Raw genomic sequence first — 22,674 nt, forward strand, 5'->3', positions numbered from 1 at the left:
TTGTCTTGTGTAGGGTCGTCAAAATTTCTTTGTAATGATTTCGTGTCATGTCTACTTCACTGCCTCTTGCACTTCAGTGTGTCTCCTGAACCCTCTTCACATTCTTGCCTTTAACAGCAATCATAAATTCACATTCCTGAGTGGACATGGAACAGAAATCATAACTACATCCTATTGTGCCATTTGCCAAAGAAAGTCACTGAATTCACCTCCACCAAAGACACATGCAGGCAAACTATGTCCAGTGAGTGGTTTGAGGGTGGCACAAATTCGACATTATGGTTGGCATATTTTCTTCGTTGCTGCACCCGTCTCTCTCCTAACCTTATAAAAAGTTGAAAAGTTTGTCTCAAGACAAGCTCTTATGAGTGGTGGAATTCTCATGAATCTAAAGAAACCTGGTTTAACTGAATTCACTTTCTTAGGTAGTGGTAAACCGCAAATGGAGCACGCCTTCCCATAACCAGACTGGGTGCACCTCGTCTAATGGGCAGTGAAAATGCCTACTGAGCTCCCACGGCTAAGGCATTATAATAGATGAAATACACGCAAAAGTACTCCACAAACTAAAACCAGAACAGCATAATTTATTGCTACGCAAGAATTCTCTATAGATCGAAAAATTATGTTACAAATTATTTCTCAATTGATGAATGTACACGTTTTCTTTCTTGGACCTGTCATACATACATGAAGTTTTTCTTTGGTGTTATGGATCACTCACACAAACAGCTCGTATAAACAATCTTCGAAAACGATTTGTTCAGCATAACGGAAAGCATAGAAGAAAACCCCAAAATTTGTGCAGGAAAAATAAATGGCAACGTCCTTAACATCTTTTGATAAGCTTTAACCAAACACTGCTAAACGTTGTCAACGGTCTCTACATTTTTTTGCTAAATTGCGAAAATAGGGAGCGTGGCAGATATCCACGCTACGCCACTGTCAACACGTAATTGTATACGTCCAGGACGGATACCAAAAACTAATCATTGACATACTGAGGTATCGTGAACATTATAAACAGAAAATGCAAATAATTAGTGAATTATGTATAATCCAAAGCGAAAATTTACAATGTGAATGCTTTGCAGTCGATGTTATACATATTTGTGCATATTTTGAAATATTGCCATCGTAACAAGAGTAAAACAGACGAAGGAGAAAAACTGTTAAATAATTAACAGCCCCGCTGATACTCATAATGCTGTACTTGATCTATTGCTTGGTATTCCTTGAAGGCTCTCTGTCACCCACAGTACTTTAGATTTTAGCGGAAGTAAGCTGTTGGTTGAGATGCGACAAGAGGGCTGTGACATGTGGTTTGTTGTTGTTTACATTTCGGAAGTACTCGCTGTATTGTTGTGAATCGTAGTGCGCGGGTATCAGAATGTCTAACTTTTTGCCACCGACATGGCAAGAAATGCTTGATCTTCTAACGTTGACAGCGAAATGTGATGGCTTTTTTGAAAGAGTCACCAATTTACCGGCGAGAAATAATGCTGTAAAAACTTGTCTGAGCCACTCATTTTACAGGTAGAGTCTGTATGTCGTCCACTACCTTAAAAGTGTTTAGCTCGTGACGAATAAATCTTCATCTTTCAAACTTGAGCTTTGAGTTTACTGGTTAAGTATGTTTCAGTCGTAGAGAAGAGAGTGAGATGGAGCAGTGCACAAGAATCTGGACTCTCAGACATCACATTTATGTTTTCCGACGTTTGCTTAAGGCAATTCCCAGGATGGTTCCTTTTATTAGGACACAACCGAATTCCTTCCTCAATCCGCCCTTGTTCTGCGTCTGTAATGTCCTCGCGTTGACAGCTTGTTAAAAATCCTAAACTTCCTTCTTCAGTCGTAAAATTATTTCCAATATAAAATGAACTAACCTTCCTTTGTCTGATCTATTTTCATATTGCATTATTATAACCAAAGCTGAATCATAGAACCTTCCTCTCATTCCAAAATAAATATAACTACTCAGAACTGTTGCATGTGAAACTGACATATAGGAAAATCTTAGTTGCCTTTAAATCCCAACTGCACATTTTAAGGATCTATACCAAGGCCTCAACTCATGTATGGAAATATACTGTTTCTCGTACCAGAATTACAAGCCCTCATGTGAAAGACTCTTGCAGTTATTGTGTTTTAACTAGCTAATGTAAACTTGTAACCATTACCAATGCTATTGTAGGAAGGGCAGGAGGAAACAAAGCAAACCATACCTCAAATACGCCCTGTGAGATGAGAATACGGAAAATTGCATTTTCCCCTTACCAACCACTACCATTTATTGTTATTAACTGTTTCTAAATATAATTACCAAGGTCTTACAAACTGCTATAACTCTTTTACTCGAAAAGTGCAAAGTAGCAGAATACATTGTGTTATTTATTGGTCTATTAGAATTATTTGTACTAAGTTTTCTTTACAAGCATTCAAAGCGTACTAAGAGAATTCAAAAACACACATAAGACTGCTCCTTGGCACTGACATGTAGACTTAGGCTATATCACAGTCCCTCATAACTTCATATCCTCGTGATGTAATTGACATCCACTGATGAACAAAGGTTATCTTTGGGCTTTTATATTACATGACACTTGTGTGTCCTTACTTCAAATCTGTAGAACTGACAAAGAAAGCAATAATTTTTGGACAGGTGGTTTATTTTAGTCACAACAATTTCATCTTCAAGCAAGAATGTATATATAGTGAAAAGTGTCATACAATGATGATTGAACACCTGAAATGCAACACGATTTTTGATGAAATTGACAGTTCGTTACTGAAACAAATTCTTTTTCCTCTATGTTGCTGTACTTTACGTTTTTCTCCTTTTTTCCTATACATTAGTGTATTTGCTGTTAAGTTGTTCTTCATAGTTTTCAGGATCCACAATTTCACTAATGTGATGGGTTCCTTAGTCTGGACCAATCTTAGTTGCTGAATAGGTGATTTAAGAAGACATTCTTACACTCTACGCATCCTGTGTGTGATTTTATAGTCAATTCTAAAGTTAGGGGTACCAAGGCAGATAGACTGTGTGCATGCTCTGTGTTGACACAGGAGAGCTGGCAGCAGTCTGCAAACAGCAGAAGACAGTTTTGGCCATGGCCTGCAGCCTCTAGGCTGCTGCATCAGGGTGGCAGAGAATCTGGTGTGTTGCATAGACTAATGAGATGCCACATGTTTTGTTCATGGGCTCTGCTGCTGAGGCACCTTACAGGGTACCCGATGCTGATGATCTGCCATCATTGCAGGATGCGTGCGGGTGATCACAAGTTCAGGTCGCTTGAGTCGGAGGGTCAATGTGGAATGAGTAAATGTGGAGGCTGTCTGTCTGCTGTCTGACCTTGGACATTCACCCTCTGAATGGACAGGTGACCACTCCTTCAGAAGGGTCTGAGCAGGCACATGCATGTGGGGGGCGGGGTGCTAGTTATCATCTGGTGTCAGTTGTTAGATGCATTATGCAGCCCATAGGGAAATAGCTTCTAGGGCCAGAGAGAATCCAATGTGCACTCATTATGTCTGCCAGTGAGGCCTCATGCGAGATATAGTGGAGGCCCTGTCTGTTACTATTGAACATGTTGAATGCAGTCCTCTATAAGTTGTGGGCAGTAACATCTGTCACTTGTTTTCTGAGGGCATCATCTGATCATACAGGAGGCTGTTGTAAGTGATGAAGTCTGGTGGTCTCGCTCATGGGGTGCAAGCAGAGCTTGTGTAATTTGCAGCATCATTCCCAGAACTGATCAATGGCCTTTGGTTTAGAGCCAAGTGGAGGGTCTCAACTAAAGTCTCTTTTTGATTCTGTGACAGATTTGGTTGCAGATTTCTGTGCCTACATTATGGGGTGGAGAGTTGTAGGACTCCCCTTGATAAGTCATGAATGTACTATATGTAGGAGCAGCTAACTAGGTACTAGGTTACTTACGTGGAGTGCACATGGTTTTTTTTTTATGTTAGACGGTAGTTTGAGGTTCTCTGATCAACACTCCTCAGTCCATATGCAGAGAATAAAACCAGACTGTGTAAAAGTAATGACACTTCAACTGTCAAAATTTTAATGGTAAATTGTTGAAGTATTTGTAAGAAAGCTCCTGAATTTACTGGCCCCCAGGAACGATGTTGCACTCAAATTATTCTCAGACCAAAGGCTGGTTGAAACCCAAAGTACAAATCTCTTAAATATTTAGTGAGGCATGAAATGTATATTGAAAAGCCAGATTAGATACTAGAGGAGAGAATGTGTTCATTGCAGTCAACAGATCAAGCTCAGAATTAAGTCTGACTGTGAAACTTTCTGGATGCTTGTAACAGGCCTAGGTGAACTCAGTTAATTATGTATTATCTGACATTTCTACTGACCACCTGATTCTGCTGTATCAATTTTAGAATCATTGATCATTGAATGAAAGACTGTGCTCATAGCATGGAAAAGTAACATTAGTTGGAGGAGACTTTAGCCTACTGTATATAGACTGGGATGTCTGTGGAGTCATTGCAGGCATCTTGGAAAGACAAATACTGTCTTTTTTGTGGAAGCTGTCTTAAACAGCTAGTTTGACAGCCTACAAATAGTGGAAATATTTTAGACCTTATAGCTACAAATAGGCTTGACCTTATCGGTGGTGTCAGTGTAGAGACAGGGATGAGTGATCATTATATCATCATAACAGTGATGGTTACTAAAATTAATAAATGTAACAAGAAGACTAGGAAAGTATTTTCATTGGAAAGAGCAGATAAACAGTGATTAGCATTCAATTTATAAAATGGATGGACATCATTTAGTTCGAATATGAAGGATGTAAAGGAATTTTGGACAAAGTTTAAATGCATTGTAAATTGCCCTCTTAATAAGTATGTGCTGAATAGATGGATGGACAGAAAAGACCTGCTGTTGTGTCATAACAAAATTTGGAAAATGTGTAGGAAACAGAAACTGTTGCACTATTGGTTGAAAAAATAATGCGCAAATGGTGACAGGTAAAATTAAGTAGAAATTTATGTGTCTGTAGAAATATTGATATGCAAAGCATACAACTTCCACCACCATACTTCAGCAAAATGATATTGCTGAGAACCAGAGAAAATTCTTGTCATATGTAAAATGGCTACCTCACTCATTGACAGCAAAGGGAAAGCTGAAATTTTAAATTTATCATTTAAGAATTCAGTCACACAGAAGGATACATGGACACAGCATTGTTTGACTGTTGCAGAGACTCCCTTACAGGGAACATAGTGATGGGCATCCTCTGTGTAGAGAATCAGCTATCCTCGACAGCGAGTGTTCATCACAGACAAGGGTATAGTCAGGAGCGCCCCAGGGAAGTGTGACACGATAGCTGTTATTCTCTATATACATAAAAGGTCTGACAGACAGGGTGAGCAGCAATCTGCGGCTGTTTGCTGACAATGCTGTTTTGTATGGAGAGGTGTTGTCATTGAGTGGCTGTAATAGGATAAAGGATAACAGACAAAATTTCTAGTTGGTGTGATGAATGGCAGCATGCTCTAAATATAGAAAAGTGTAAGATGAGTAGCAAAAACAGTCCTGTATTGTTTGAATGCAGCAGTAGTAGAACACTGCTGGACACAGTCACATTGATTAAATATCTAAGTGTAACATCACAAAATGATATGAAATGGAAAGAGCAGATAAGGATGGTAGTAGGGAAAGCAAATGGTTGACTTCGGTTTATTGGAAAATTTTAGGGAAGTTTGGTTCATCCGTAAACTAGACAGCTCGTGGGACACTAATGCGATGCTTTCTTGAGTATGGCTCAAATGTTCGGGATCCCCACCAAGTTGAATTAAAGTAAGACACTGAAGCAGTTCGGAGGTGGACTGTTAGGTTTGTTACTGACAGGTTCAGTCAATATGTGAGTGTTACGGAGACGCTGTGTGAACTAAATTGGGAATCTCTGGAGGGAAGACAATGTTCTTTTCACAAACCACTGATGAGAAAACTGAGAGGACCATCATTTGAAGTTGACTGCAGAACAAATCTACTGCCATCAACGTACATGTTGCTGAAGTGCAACAAAGGTAAAAGAAATTAGAGCTCATACAGTGACATATAGACAGTTTGTTTTTCCCTTGCTCTGTTTGTGAGAAAAATGGAAAAAAAATGATTAGTAGTAGTACAAGGTCCCCTCTGGTATCCACCATATGGTGGCTTTCAGAGTATAAATGTAGATGTAGATCATGTCATACTAAATATCATTTGACTGACTTTTCATCCATTTTCTTTCATCTCTGAACTGGAATGTAAGCATAACTTGAGAACCCTCCAATACACAATAGTTTATGTCTTGCTCATTCATTATTCACAAGGACTAACAGCAAGAGACACAACTCTGCCCACATAACTGTTGGAAAGCTGGATTCGTAATTTGAATATTTGAAAGCGCTTGCCATTTCTTTTATTGTTCACATTTCTTGTTAACTGCTTTCATTCTGTTGAGGTGTGTAAGGATCAGTATCTCTTTGTTTGTCAGACTCATAAATATCATTGATGGTAAGTGCATATTTGGCATTATTTTGAGTTGTGTTTTCCCCCTCCACTGCCTGTTTTGTGCTTGTACAGACTGTCTTCCGTCAATGGTTCGGTGTTTACTTTAACATTAGACGTGGGAGACAGGCAAAACACCCTCAGACATAAGGAAGAATAATTCCAGTTCAAAATAAATCAATTGATAACAGGTGCAAATATTAATGAGCCATGGCTGCAAAATACTGACATAAATTATATACAGAAGATTGGAAGAAGGTAGAAGCCAACTTTGGCAAAGATAAGTTTGGGTCCCACAGAAGTGTAAGAACACATAGGAACTTATGAGGTACTACTGACCCCAAGGCTTCTCTTAGAAGATAGATTGAGGAAAGGCAAACCAGTATTTGTACCTGTAGATTTAGAGAAAGACTTTGACAATACTGACTGCAATACAATCTTTGAAATTATGATGATTGCGAGGGTAAAATACAGGGAGTGAAACATGGTTTAAAACTTTTGCAGAAATCAGACCACAGTTGTGAGTCAAAAGAACTGAAAGAGAAGAAGTAGTTGAGGAGGAAGTGAGACAGGGTTGTGACCTATCCCTGATGTTTTTCAATCTGTGCATCGGTCATACAGTAATGGAAACCAAAGAAAAATTTGGAAAAGGAATTAAACTTCAGGGAGAAGGGAAAAAATACTTTGAGTGTTGTCAATGACATTATACTTCTGTCATAGATAACGAAGGACTTGAAAGACCAGTTGAGCAGAATGAATAGTGTGTTGAAAAGAGGTTTAGAAGATAGACATTAATAAATAATAAAATAAGGGTAATTGAATGCAGTCAGATCAAAGCAGGTGATGCTGAGGGAATTAAATTAGAAAATGCTACACTAAAAGTAGAAGATGCATTTTGGTAGTTGAGCAGTAAAATAGCTGATGATGGCCGAAGCAGAGAGGATATAAAACATAGTCTGGCAAGGGTGAGAAAAGCGATACCAAAAAAAGAGGAATTTGTTAAAATGCAATGTAAATTGAAGTGTTAGAAATTCTTTTCTGAAGGTCATTGTTGGGAGTATTCCCATGTATGGAAGTGAAATGTGAATGGTAATAATTTCGGAAAGAGGAGAGTAAAGCTTTTGAAATGTAGTGCTACAGAAGAGTGCTGAACATTGGCTGGTAGATGACATAACTAATGAGGAAGTACTGGATAGAATTGTGGAGAAAAGAAACTTGTCGCACAATGTGACTAAAAGAAGGGAATGGTTGATAGGACTCATTCTGGGACACCAAAGTATCATCGTTATAGTATTGGAGGAAAGTATGAATGTGTTTGGGGGTGGGAGGTGGAGGTTTAATTATAGTAGAGACAGAGAGATGAATACAATGAACAGGTTCAAATGGATATTGGTTCTACATCTACATCTACATCCATACTCCGCAAGCCACCTGACGGTGTGTGTCGGAGGGTACCCTGAGTACCTCTATCGGTTCTCCCTTCTATTCCAGTCTCGTATTGTACGTGGAAAGAAGGATTGTCGGTATGCTTCTGTGTGGGCTCTAATCTCTCTGATTTTATCCTCATGGTCTCTTCGCGAGATATACGTAGGAGGGAGCAATATACTGTTTGACTCTTCGGTGAAGGTATGTTCTCGAAACTTTAACAAAAGCCCGTACCGAGCTACTGAGCGTCTCTCCTGCAGAGTCTTCCACTGGAGTTTATCTATCATCTCCGTAACGCTTTCGCAATTACTAAATGATCCTGTAACGAAGCGCGCTGCTCTCCGTTGGATCTTCTCTATCTCTTCTATCAACCCTACCTGGTGCGGATCCCACACTGCTGAGCAGTATTCAAGCATTGGGCGAACAAGCGTACTGTAACCTACTTCCTTTGTTGTCGGATTGCATTTCCTTAAGATTCTTCCAATGAATCTCAGTCTGGCATCTGCTTTACCGACGATCAACTTTATATGATCATTCCATTTTAAATCACTCCTAATGAGTACTCCCAGATAATTTATGGAATTAACTACTTCCAGTTGCTGACCTGCTATTTTGTAGCTAAATGATAAGGGACCTATCTTTCTATGTATTCGCATCACATTACACTTGTCTACATTGAGATTCAATTGCCATTCCGTGCACCATGCGTCAATTCGCTGCAGATCCTCCTGCATTTCAGTACAATTTTCCATTGTTGCAACCTCTCGATACACCACAGCATCATCTGCAAAAAGCCTCAGTGAACTTCCGATGTCATCCACCAGGTCATTTATGTATATTGTGAATAGCAACGGTCCTATGACACTCCCCTGGGGCACACCTGAAATCACTCTTACTTCGGAAGACTTCTCTCCATTGAGAATGACATGCTGCGTTCTGTTATCTAGGAACTCCTCAATCCAATCACACAATTGATCTGGTAGTCCGTATGCTCTTACTTTGTTCATTAAACGACTGTGGGGAACTGTGTCAAACGCCTTGCGGAAGTCAAGAAACACGGCATCTACCTGTGAACCCGTGTCTAAGGCCCTCTGAGTCTCGTGGACGAATAGCGAGAGCTGGGTTTCACACGACCGTCTTTTTCGAAACCCATGCTGATTCCTACAGAGTAGATTTCTAGTCTGCAGAAAATGCATTATACTCGAACATAATACGTGTTCCAAAATTCTACAACTGATCGACGTTAGAGATATAGGTCTATAGTTCTGCACATCTGTTTGACGTCCCTTCTTGAAAACGGGGATGACCTGTGCCCTTTTCCAATCCTTTGGAACGCTTCGCTCTTCTAGCGACCTACGGTACACCGCTGCAAGAAGGGGGGCAAGTTCCTTCGCGTACTCTGTGTAAAATCGAACTGGTATTCCATCAGGACCAGCGGCCTTTCCTCTTTTGAGCGATTTTAATTGTTTCTCTATCCCTCTGTCGTCTATTTCGATATCTACCATTTTGTCAACTGTGCGACAATCTAGAGAAGGAACTACAGTGCAGTCTTCCTCTGTGAAACAGCTTTGGAAGAAGACATTTAGTAATTCGGCCTTTAGTCTGTCATCCTCTGTTTCAGTACCATTTTGGTCACAGAGTGTCTGGACATTTTGTTTTGATCCACCTACCGCTTTGACATAGGACCAAAATTTCTTAGGATTTTCTGCCAAGTCAGTACATAGAACTTTACTTTCGAATTCATTGAAAGCCTCTCGCATAGCCCTCCTCACACTGCATTTCGCTTCGCGTAATTTTTGTTTGTCTGCAAGGCTTTGGCTATGTTTATGTTTGCTGTGAAGTTCCCTTTGCTTCCGCAGCAGTTTTCTAACTCGGTTGTTGTACCACGGTGGCTCTTTCCCATCTCTTACGATCCTGCTTGGCACATACTCATCTAACGCATATTGTACCATGGTTTTGAACTTTGTCCACTGATCCTCAACACTGTCTGTACTTGAGACAAAACTTTTGTGTTGAGCCACCAAGTACTCTGAAATCTGCTGTTTGTCACTTTTGCTAAACAGAAAAATCTTCCTACCTTTTTTAATATTTCTATTTACGGCTGAAATCATCGATGCAGTAACCGCTTTATGATCGCTGATTCCCTGTTCTGCATTAACTGATTCAAATAGTTCGGGTCTGTTTGTCACCAGAAGGTCTAATATGTTATCGCCACGAGTCGGTTTTCTATTTAACTGCTCAAGGTAGTTTTCAGATAAAGCACTTAAAAATATTTCACTAGATTCTTTGTCCCTGCCACCCGTTATGAACGTCTGAGTCTCCCAGTCTATATCCGGCAAATTAAAATCTCCACCCAGAACTATAACATGGTGGGGAAATCTACTCGAAATATTTTCCAAATTATTCTTCAGGTGCTGAGCCACAACAGCTGCTGAGCCCGGGGGCCTATAGAGACATCCAATTACCATGTCTGAGCCTGCTTTAACCGTGACCTTCACCCAAATCATTTCACAATTCGAATCTCCGTCAATTTCCTTCGATACTATTGCACTTCTTATCGCTATAAACACGCCTCCCCCTTCACTGTCCAGCCTATCTCTGCGGTATACATTCCAATCCGAGTTTAGCATTTCATTACTGTTTACGTCTGGTTTCAGCCAACTTTCTGTTCCTAGTACTATATGGGCGTTGTGACCGTTTATTAATGAGAGCAGTTCTGGGACCTTTCTATAGACGCTCCTGCAGTTTACTATAAGCACATTAATATTGTTATTCCTTGTTGCATTTTGCCTACTGCCTTGCCGCGTCTCAGGAGGCGTCTTGTCGGGCCTAGGGAGGGAATTCTCTAACCTAAAAAAACCCCATGTGCACTCCACACATACTCCGCTACCCTCGTAGCCGCTTCCGGCGTGTAGTGCACGCCTGACCTATTCAGGGGGACCCTACATTTCTCCACCCGATAGCGGAGGTCGAGAAATTTGCACCCCAGCTCTCCACAGAATCGTCTGAGCCTCTGGTTTAAGCCTTCCACTCGGCTCCAAACCAGAGGACCGCGATCGGTTCTGGGAACGATACTACAAATAGTTAGCTCTGATTCCATCCCGCGAGAGAGACTTTCCGCCTTCACCAACTCCGCCAACCGCCTGTACGAACTGAGGATGACCTCTGAACCCAGACGGCAGGAGTCATTGGTGCCGACATGAGCAACAATTTGCAGTCGTGTGCACCCAGTGCTCTCTATCGCCGCCGGTAGGGCCTCCTCCACATCTCGGATGAGACCCCCCGGCAAGCAGACAGAGTGAACACTGGCCTTCTTCCCCGACCTTTCCGCTATTTCCCTAAGGGGTTGCAGTGTTATTTGTAGGTGACGAGGCTTGCATGTGGCAAATTATCATAGATAGCTGCACCAAACCAATCTTTGGGCTGAAGACTACAACATGTTTTGGAAATTCATAATAATCCAAATCACTCCATGTGGGCCAATCTACTTTTCCAGTTAGAGGTTTAATGTGCTTTTCTTGTTTTTTGAAAAGTCAGCAGTTATTAATCTAAAAGTACTACACTCATTTTTATTTTGTGTTTCTTATAACTTTCATTACTGGGACCGTAAACTGTTTGATGGTCTCAGATTTTTATGTTTCAACTAGGAATTTAGTGGCGATATGTGTAACATTACCATACATACACTATGTGATCAAAAGTATCCGGACACCCCCAAAAACATGTGTTTTTCTTATTAGGTGCATTTTGCAGCCACCAACTGCCAGGTACTCCATATCAGCAATCTCAGTAGTCATTAAACATCGTGACAGAGCAGAATGGGGTGCTCCGTGGAACTCACAGACTTCGAACGTAGTCTAGTGATTGGGTGTCACTTGTGTCATACATCTGTGCACAAGGTTTCCACACTCCTAAACATCCCACTGTTTTGATGTGATAGTGAAGTGGAAACATGAAGGGACACATACACAACAAAAGCGTACTGGCCGAACTCGTCTGTTGACTTACAGAGACTGCCGACAGTTGAAGAGGGTTGTAATGTGTAATAGGGAGACATGTATCCAGACCATCACACAGGAATTCCAAACTGCATCAACATCCACTGCAACTACTATGACAGTTAGGCGGGAGGTGAGAAAACTTGGATTTCATTGTCGAGTAACTGCTCGTAAACTACACATCACACGACTAAATGCTAAACAATGCCTCGCTTGGTGTAAGGAGCGTAAACACTGGATGATTGAACAGTGGAATAATGTTGTGTGGAGTGACGAATCATGGCACACAGTGTGGCGATCTGATAGCAGTGTGTTGGTATGGGGAATGCCCGGTGAGCATCGTCTGCTAGTGTGTGGTGCCAACAGTAAAATTTGGAGGTGGTGGTGTAATGGTGTAGTCGTGTTTTTAATGGATGGGGCTTACACCCATTGTTGTTTTGTGTGACACTATCGGAGCACAGGCCTACATTGATGTTTTCAGCACTTTCTTGCTTCCCACTGTTGAAAAGCAATTTGGGAATGGTGATTTCATATTTCAATACGATCAAGCACCTGTTCATAATGCATGGCCTGTGGCGGAGTGGTTACATGACAATAACATCCCTGTAATGGACTGGCCGGCTTAGAGTCCTGATCTGAATCGAGTCCTAATCTACCAATATTGATAACTCTTTTCAGTGCAGCACTCCGTGAAGAACTAATTGATCATATGCTTGCAAGAGTGGAAGCTGTCATCAAGGCTAAGTGTGAGTCAGCACCATATTGAATTCCAGCATTACCAATGGAGGGTGCCACGAACTTGTAAGTCATTTTCAGCCAGGTGTCCGGATACATTTGATCACATAATGTACTATCATTCCCTGCTCACATAGCATGACTTTTCCCAATATCTTACTTGTCCCAAACCCACCACCTCATTTGTTATAAACCTGACAAACTCTGTCCTGATCCATAACTATCTCTTCTTCAAGGGTGCTGTATACAAACAAATCAGCGACACAACCAGCAGCGGGCATGTAGGTGTTACTCTTATACGGCAACTAGATTATAGACCATCTAAATGAAAGCTGCGTGGCTGCCCAAGATCTTAACTGCTTTCCCGGTTCAGATTCATTGACAATAACTTCATGACCTGGACCCAAGCTAAGACACACTATCCTCGTTCCTCATTAGTTTCAATACTTTGTACTTCATCCTCATCACTTTGTCCCTCCACCTCTCTCATGGCTCTGTGAAAACCTCTGTCCTTTATCAAGCCCACCAGTTGTCAACAGTACCTCCACTTTGATCTCTGCCCTCCCTTCCACACTAAAAAGTTTCTCATTCACAGTCCGATCACTTACAGGTGGCACATCTGTGTGACAATCAATTCTTTTTTATACTGATAGTCTTGACAAACAGTATTGCCCTCCAGTCCTAAATCACAAACAGACCTCCTATGCTGTATCCACACACATCCACAATCCTTCAAACACTCGCAAGAACCAGGTGCAGAAGAGAACCCCTTTCATTACCCAACCACACCCTTCAGCTGGGCTTCGACTTTCTATTATTGTGTCTGGAAATTAGGAACATCCTATCCATAAACCTTTCCATCTCTCTCAGGGTGATATTCAACTGCCAGTTCAATCCATGAAATATTCTGGTACATCCTTACACCACATGTATTTCCAAACCTCCACCACATGCTTAATACCAGTGGAAGACCTGTTATATGCAACTACTGCACACATTCTATTTCAATCTTGCTACAGAAGTATATAACTCTATCAAAGGGAGCGCCACCTGTGAAATCAGTCACATAGTATACCTGCTCTACTGTAACTTTGACAAAACTCTTTTATGAGGCTATGACCACCAACCTACTGTCTGCCATATTGTGGCCAAGAGAAAAATTTACCAATCAGTGGCAGAAGACACAGCTGGGGACAACAGATTCAAGTTCAGTGCTTGCTTCACAACCCATGCCACCTGGATAATCCTCCCCATTTCCACATTCTCTGATTTGTAAATAAGAATTATCCTTACAATACACCCTTCAGTCTTATAATTTTCCTTCCTCCCCCCCCCCCCCCCCCTCACCCTCTACTTCTGCTGCCATGCCTCCCCTTCCCCACCAAACACACAACCTTTACCCCATCAATCTACACTCAGACTTTCTCTCCAGTTCTCTCTCTACCTTGATTCTATCTTGCTCACTTAAGCATTTCTTCACTTCATTGTGTGGTGCACCCAACTCCTGTAAATTGCACCAGAGTGAGTTTATCAGTGCCATATTCCTATTCTGTTCTCTTGCCGCCTCTCCCTCCCAGCCTTCAGCCATCCTTTTTCCACCCTCTCATTTCCCTCTGTGCATCTTTTCTCTTCTCAGTTACACCACTTGGCACAACTCCTCACACCAGATGCACTACAGTGCTGAGAAAAATAGTCAGCTCGTACTATATAGCTGTGTGCATTTATGTGGATGTACATGGCATGTTAATTAGCTCTAAAGAAGATATTTTTTTGAAAGCTCAGCAAAGTTTTCAGTCTTGTTAGCAAGGCTGTCAACCATTCAGTGCCTTAGTTACATGATGGGTAAGTACCTTTCCTCATTTCACAAGTCATATTCCATGAAGGACTTTTTATCATTACATCAATAAATCTTTAGCTCTTCATTCTTTTTGCTTTGGAAAACTAACGTCAGGCAGTTACATTATATCGCTTGGAAACAGTTTATATAAAACCAGATAGTAACTTTAATTAATGCAAAACATCTGTAGATCCAACAAATTCCACTAATGCATGACCTGTTTGTATAACTTACTGGAGTGAGGCGAGGTAGCATTCTTTAGTGCCGTGATAATAATAGGATGGTTACCCAATAAAATATCAGATGATTTGCAAGATTCTACTTGGCCACATTTCATAGAGTATTTGAACAGTGTATATGCTATAGCTGTTCTATGTCTGCCCCCTTAGCTGAATGGTCAGCGTGACAGATTGCCATCCTAAGGGGCCCGGGTTCGATTCCCGGCTAGCTCAGGGATTTTCTCTGCTCAGGGACTGGATGTTGTGTTGCCTTCATCATCATTTCATCCCCCTCCAGCATGCAGGTCGCCCAATGTGGTATCAAATGTAATAAACACCTGCACCAAGGCTTCCGGACCTGCCCCATACGGTGCCTCCCGGCCAATGATGCCAAACGTTCATTTCCATTTCCATAGCTATTCTGTGCACCAACCTGCTCAAATTCTGATCAGAAGGTAGAGGACCTCTACAGAAAGTTAGAAAAACTAACAAGTGACTGAATCTTAATGCAAAAATGAGATACAATTTTAAAAATTGGTTCTTCAGAAGGAACTTTGGTTATGAGACAAGAACCATTCCTTCTGTCATTAGCCATATTCCACCAAGGACTTTTCACCATTGTAGACACATAAAAAAAAAATTTGCGGCACCTTGGTTCAAAGAGTTCCGGAACATATACAGAAAATTGGAATAAAGATCAAGAAAAACATTATTTCTGCTCTTTTTATTGATCATGAAAACCACACATCACATGTTGTACCACCAAACAGTGAGACCTTCAGAGGTGGTGGTCCAATATGCTGAACATACCAGTACCTCTAAAGCCCAGTAGCATGTCCTCTTTCATTGGTGCGTGCCTGTATTCATCGTGGCATACCATCCACAAGCTCATCAAGACATTGTTGGTCCAGACTGTCCCATTCCTGAACAGCGATTTGGTGTAGATCCCTCAGAGTGCTAGATGGGTCACATCGTCCATAAGCAGCCATTTTCAATCTTTCCCAGGCATGTTTGATCGGGTTCATGTCTGGAGAACATGCTGGCCACTCTAGTCGAATGATGTCGCTATCCTGAAGAAAGTCATTCACAAGATGTGCATGGTGGGGGCACGAATTGTCATCTATGAAGACGAATGCCTCGCCAATATGCTGCTGATATGGTTGCACTATTGGTCAGAGGATGGATTCACATATCGTATGACCATTAGGGTGCCTTCCATGACTACCACTGGTGTACGTCGACCCACAGCAGGGAACCTCCACCTTGCTGCACTCACTGGACAGTGTATCTAAGGTGTTCAGCCTGACCGGGTTGCCTCCAAACACATCTCTGACGATTGTCTTGTTGAAAGCATATGCGACATTCATTGGTGAAGAGGATGTAATGCCAGTCCTGAGCAGTCCATTCGGCATGTTGTTGGGCCCATCTGTACCACGCTGCATGGTGTCGTGGTTGCAAAGATGGACCTCCCCATGGACATCGGGAGTGAAGTTGCGCATCATGCAGCCTATTGCACACAATTTGAGTTGTAACATGATGTCCTGTGGCTACACAAAAAGCATTATTGAACATGGTGGTGTTGCTGTCAGGGTTCCTCTGAGCCGTAATCCTTAGGTAGTGGTCATCCACTGCAGTAGTAGCCCTTGGGTGGCCTGTGCGAGGCACGTCATCAACAGTTTCTGTCTCTCTGTATCTCCTCCATGTCCGAACAACATCGCTTTGCTTCACTCCGAGACACCTGGATGCATCCCTTGTTGAAAGCCCTTCCTGGCACAAAGTAGCAATGCGGGTGCGATCAAACTGCGGTATTGACCATCTAGGCATGGTTGAACTACAACAACACGAGTCGTGTACCTCCTTCCTGGTGGAATGACTGGAACTGATCGGCTGTTGGACCCCCTCCGTCTAATAGGCACTGCTCCTGTATAGTTGTTTACATCTTTGGGCAGGTTCAATGACATCTCTGAACAGTCGGAGGGACTGTGTCTGTGATACAATATCCACAGTCAACATCTGTCTTCAGGAGTTCTGTGAACTGGGGAGATGTAATTTTTTTTATTTGTTTATTGACAAGTCTTAATTTATTGTCCCTAAACAAGTAGTAGAAGCGAGTGGGTTTCAAAAGCCAATGCTAGTGTTCATTTGGCAAGATTCCTGACCATTGTGTGTGAGCTGTAATATCTGGGTGTGCCCTATGGTCTAAAGCCATTGCCTGGCTTCCCTCAGAATCCCAAAGTTGTTCCACATGGGGAAACTAATCAAACTGTTGGTGACACTAAAAGGAAGTTAGCTTGCCACTGGCTTCGTCAGAATGACAATGTTATATCCCCTCCTGCTAGCTACATGTGTAAAAGTTGCAAGCTGTTTTAACAAGCCAAATAGTATATGGTGATGCATGCTTTCTCATAACTGGAATTCCTTCTGAAGCACCATTTTTTAAAAACTACATCCCATTTTCACATTGAGATCACCCGGTATTACATTTTAATGGTATTCGCTATCATTTGTTAGTTTCTGTAACTCTGTGCAAGGTTCCTCTACATCCTGATGAGAATGTGAGCACATTGGTGCATAGAATTTAATGATCTGTGTGGATTACAAATGATATCTTGCTGTATTATTGTTTTTAATAGTCTTGTTCACAGTAAGCCTACAATTAAATTTCCTTCTTGCTCAGATCCTCTATAATGAAATACATCATGATTTTCATCTAATGTGATTTTCAGTTTTCGCAGCACCTCTGATGAGCATTATGATCCTATTCGATATATTATTTAACTTCTCTCCCAATTCCACTAATATTTTCTCAGTGTAATGTTCCTAAACAAGTAGTAGAAGTGATTGGATTTCAAAGGTCCATGCTATCGTTTATTTGGCCAGACTTCTGACTATTGTGTGTGTCCTGTAGTATCTGGGTGTACCTTGTAGACTAAAGCAATTACAAGGATTTTGTCTGACTACTAATCCCAATGTTGATCCACCTGGGCTTTAATACTGACTTCACAGGAACTCACAAGTGACAGTAAGACCTTTAATAACTCTATCCCTCGTGGATCAGTGTGCCAGGGCCCAAAGTGTTTGGTGGCACATGTGAACAGTGCTAAACCTTAGCAGAGCTGTGCTCACAGGAGGTTCATCCCAGTCATAAGTACATCAAAATACTGGAGCAGTTCACATTCCAACAGACCCAAACATCAGTATTGTCATTTAGCTGTCTGTTTCTCTGTGACTTATAATACAATCAAGTCTATTTTAGAGGGTTGCAGCCATTAACTAATAATGATGTCTCCTGTGCTGGTCCCATCCCACCCCAATGCACAGTAGAGGCACGAGCGCAACCATGGATTAAAGAAAAAGAAAAGGAGTCTTTATCATTGAGGGAACCGGGTTGCCAGAATGCGGCAAGTACGTCACACAACACAAAAGATACCACTGCTCCATATCACATGCTATTCTTTACTGATGTTGTGACAATAGGTGCACTATATTAATCAAACTGTTGGTGGCACAGGAAGGAAGTTAGCTTGCTACTGGCTTGACTGGAATAACAATGTTATCTCCCCTCTTCCTAGCTAAATGGATGAAAGTAGCAAGCTGTTTTAATCATGCCAAATAGCATATGATAATGCGAGCTTCCTCAGTGAATTTCATTGATGAAATCATCTCATGTTATCAGCAGCACTGTGGCTTGGTGTTGTTGTAACATTTTGACATGTTTACTACTCATCATTTTACCTGAAGCTAAAGCAGTTACTTATAAATACCTTCCTTACTAAAAACATTAAAATACTTAGAAAGAGGCAAGACTAATGTTATAATCCATTAAACTTGACACAATTTAATTTTCAGTGTCATCTACTCTAGTTCTGTTGTATTAATTCTAAGTAAAAAGAGTAATATAAATATAATTTTATTTATATTTCTGTTCACAGAATGAAGCTGTTGGAGTGGATCACATTTGTAAAAAGTAAGAGATGCCTGCAGAAATCACCAACTCAGTCATCAAAACTGAGGGCTGATGGAAATGAAAAATTCAAATACAAAGACTATGCGTCTAGTGCTGAATTGTTTACAGAGAGTATGGCACATGCATTGTATAACAGCAAGGAAATGGCTCTGGCTGTTGCAAATAGATCTGCTGCCTTGTTTTATTTGGGAGCGTATGAGGTACTCTAAATTTATAGTTCACAATTTGCATGTTGTAATAGATTGGAGAAAGAAAGGGCACACTAAACACTGGAATATTACATTTTGTAAGTTTCTGTTGCTGTTATTCATCATCTTTTATGGATGTTAAAATTTTATTTTGGAATGTTGTTGATTCTTGCTGCAGTATTGTAGCTGATAATGCTTTTCAGAGAAATATAGCTTTTGTTCATTGCTTCAAACTGCCAATGAGGCAGGACAGCAATAAAATGCTCCACAGTGCTTTAGAATTGATTGAATTGCTTACTGAAAATACTAGTCTACATCTTTTGTGGGATTCCATCATTCTAGTTGAGTCCAAAGACCATCCTAATTAGTATTTCATGTATGGTTCCTCATCCAATTCATCTCAATATGAAAACTGTGTTTACTCTTGAAGTACCTCATTTGTGGATAAGTGTTCAATCCTATTAAAAGAAATTCTTCAAATATGATGCTACCCTTTGTAAATACTCATACATCTCTTAGGCATGTATTTATGTTCTTAGCTTCTTCATTCAGGTGTATCAAGGGGAGAAGCAGCCTCACATTGGCCTACAGAGGTAACTTTAGTGACAGCACATGTGTGCCACGTGAGCTTTTGTTATGTAGTTTCATGTTCCACATATCATTTGTACAATTCATTGTAATGGCGTGAAACTGGTCATTTAACAATCACATTACACATTCGTATGAAAATAAGGCTATGCTGACCTTTTAAATTATTATTATTTTTTAACCCAGATAGTCCTGAATTATTTGTTTTTCAAAATTGATTTATATCTTATCTACATTCATTCACAAGGTTGTAAGGAAGAAAGTAAAAACAATTTTGAGCATTTATTTTTATTTAGTCATTCCAAAAATGGGCGTCCTTCCAGAAGGCCGTCAGGACAATAAGGGAACATGTTTTTAAAGTATATGACATTGCGCAATTAACTTGTTTTTGTTTTTATACTTTCAAATAAACATAAATAAATTAGAATTATGGGCCAAAACAGCTAATAAATACAAAAAACAAAGAAAATAACCTATACACACATTTTATGCACTAATATAATAAGACAAAAAGCAACAAACATGAAGTGGTTCGTCACATTTTACGCACATAGTAGTAGTTTTTTTGTGGCAGTTTTGACATTTCAGCTGCTTCTTCTTTTTTGCTATCTCGTCCGTTGGTAATTCAGCAACATTATGTTCTCTTCCATCAAATCTAGAATCTAGTTTTGCCCTCTTACTAGGACGTCCTCTGCTGGTAGTGACTCTTTTGTTACTTTCAAGAATTGCAGTGACAATTCGACGACAAAATGTCAGATGATCTATCGGTTCTTCGTTGTGCTTGTAAAGATCCCAGGCATTTTGCTGTGCAATGTCTATAAAATGTGCAATGATCGGGAAATACCACTTTATCCCTGTTATAGAGTACCTATATAGGGTTACATTTTGGTCAGCTCAATCTATGCCTCCCATATGAGTATTGTAGAAGTGTAATAAGTTAGGTTGAAGCACGCTAATCCTTTTCTTTTGTTCCCTGGAAAATCTTGCTACAGAGTGTAGTGGTTGAACTCTGTCAAAGTTGGTGGCTAGAGTAAAAACATTGTTGTCATTCCAATGTACAATGGAAATACTGGATGCTGAGTCAGAACAAATTTCATATGATCCTCTATTTTCTTTTATCATTTTATCTACAGATGATAGTATACAGTTCTTAACTCTGTTTCCTCTTATTGTTCCTGTTGCTTCCATGTCCCTCTCTTTTAGGTCATGTAGCGCAGTAGCATTGAGCTGACTTGCTGGTAATTTATCTACAGTTTGATTATCTTCAGCATCCTAATCTTGATCTGTTACGTCATCAGTTGAATTTAGAGGAGGTGTAATGTTACATTCACACCAGTATTAGGTATTTCCTCATCTTTTGACCCTAGCATGTCCAAACGTTCCATAAGTGTACATCGTTTTATGTGAATACAAAATGACAACATATTACCCTGACGTCCTTCTGGAAGGACAGTTGAAAACATTATTGAATTACAACTGACGAAAACTTTCAATCATAATATGAACCCATAAATAATATAGGTTAATTCTTTAAGATATTATATGACAAGTTTCAGAATTATTGACGCAATATGAAAGAAAATATACATACCCATTGATGACAAGGTCAGTCAGTTCATCCATGGTAAAATCGGCCCTATTTTCAAGACACAGTTTCTCACTCACTATGAACGACAGCATCAAATTGACTGTCGCAGCGTGCAACTGACGCTGCCTACTTCATATAACAATGTGTGCCAGTCCGTTGCAACAATGCGTTATTCGTAAAAATAAATAATTTCAACACTGAGTTACATCGTCCTTCCAGAAGGACATCAGGGTTATCTGGGTTAATGATATTGGGAGTTAGTATCCCTTACCCACCACCTTTTGAATGCACTACTTTTCTGCTAAAGACAACATTGATGTGGTGTAATGAATATAATTTTTTCTGGTATTGTAATTCCTTTTGAACTTTAATGTATTATTTACAATAGACTCCATGAGGGAGTAATTATACTATGAAACAGTATTCGAAATGTGAGCTACTCAAACAGAGGTCCTCAAGATGATCGTGGGTGAGCATTGCTTATTGTTCTTGCAATACATATTTGATCAATGAACACTATCTTTCTTAAAGATGTGTTACCCCCTATATGATGTTATTGAATGAAAGTACCCAGAAATATGTCAAATTACTGATTTACCTTTCCCAAAGATTTACAATGTTTTGAAATGCAAATATTGCTGAACTAAGTTGTTTTTAGATTTGCAGAACATGTTTTATTCCAGTTTAAATTCTCATCAATGTGGATACTTAAAATTTTTGAAATTTCCTCACTGTTTTTTACACTTATTGTTGGTATTGTATCTCTGGACATATAGAACTGCATATGTTGTGTCTTTTTGAAATTGAGAATTAGAGCATTCACAGAAAATTATTTACCACTTCTCATGTTGTGTGTATGTTTGGATGGATTGCAATACTATTGTGATTTGTTCAAAAAGAACTAATTCAGCTTGTTGTTTAGATGGAAGGTAGTTTACGTATATGAGGAAATTAAGGCATTGCGGAAGTCCGTAAGTGATTTCTCCCCAATTTGAAAGATTTCTGCTGCTTACATGGGTTGAATTATTAAGTGTAACTTCCTACATTCTTTTGGTTAGATATGACATTATCCATTTGTTTGCTATAACACAAATTCCGTAAATGTCATTGACAAACCTTAAAAGTTTTTTTCTTCACCCTGAACTTCAATTGTTTTTTATATAATGTTTTCTTGGTTTCTTCTGGCACTTCCTTTATGCTCATACTGAATAACAGGGAGGGGGGGGGGGGGGGGGCCTCAGGCTGTAACCTGTTTCAGTCCCATTCCAGTTACTTTCACCTGTACATGTTTTCTGAATCTTATAACTGCAGTCAATTTCTTTACACGTTATTTCTGTCAATATTGCTAAAAGCTTTCTTTGAAGCTACATACGCTAACAGTATTGATTTGCCTTTATTCAACATGTGTTCTAAGTAACTAGCAAGTTAATATCACTTTATGTGTTTCTACATTTGTCCAGAACCCAAACTGACATTCCTTCAGATAACCTTATAGTAGTCATTACATACTTTGTAGATAATTTGTATTATTATTTTCCAACCATTATTTATTAAACTGATAGTTTGCTTATATTCCTAATTGTCAGCATCTGCATTCTTTGATG

The 22,674-nt window shown here is 40.1% G+C and overlaps 1 protein-coding gene across 1 annotated transcript in view; it reads left to right on the forward strand.

Moving 5' to 3' along the window:
- Window positions 1–1,211: 1,211 nt before the first annotated feature.
- The window catches only part of LOC126267233 (SET and MYND domain-containing protein 4-like), a 134,172-nt gene continuing 112,709 nt past the window's right edge, over window positions 1,212–22,674 (forward strand). The window contains exons 1-2 of the mRNA XM_049972215.1: window positions 1,212–1,536; window positions 18,672–18,906. Of these exons, the coding sequence (XP_049828172.1) occupies window positions 1,391–1,536; window positions 18,672–18,906 (381 nt within the window). The 5' untranslated portion in view covers window positions 1,212–1,390. The remainder of the gene's footprint in view (window positions 1,537–18,671; window positions 18,907–22,674) is intronic.

The sequence above is a fragment of the Schistocerca gregaria genome, chromosome 4 (assembly GCF_023897955.1).
Source record: "Schistocerca gregaria isolate iqSchGreg1 chromosome 4, iqSchGreg1.2, whole genome shotgun sequence".
NCBI classification, from domain to species: Eukaryota; Metazoa; Arthropoda; class Insecta; order Orthoptera; family Acrididae; genus Schistocerca; species Schistocerca gregaria.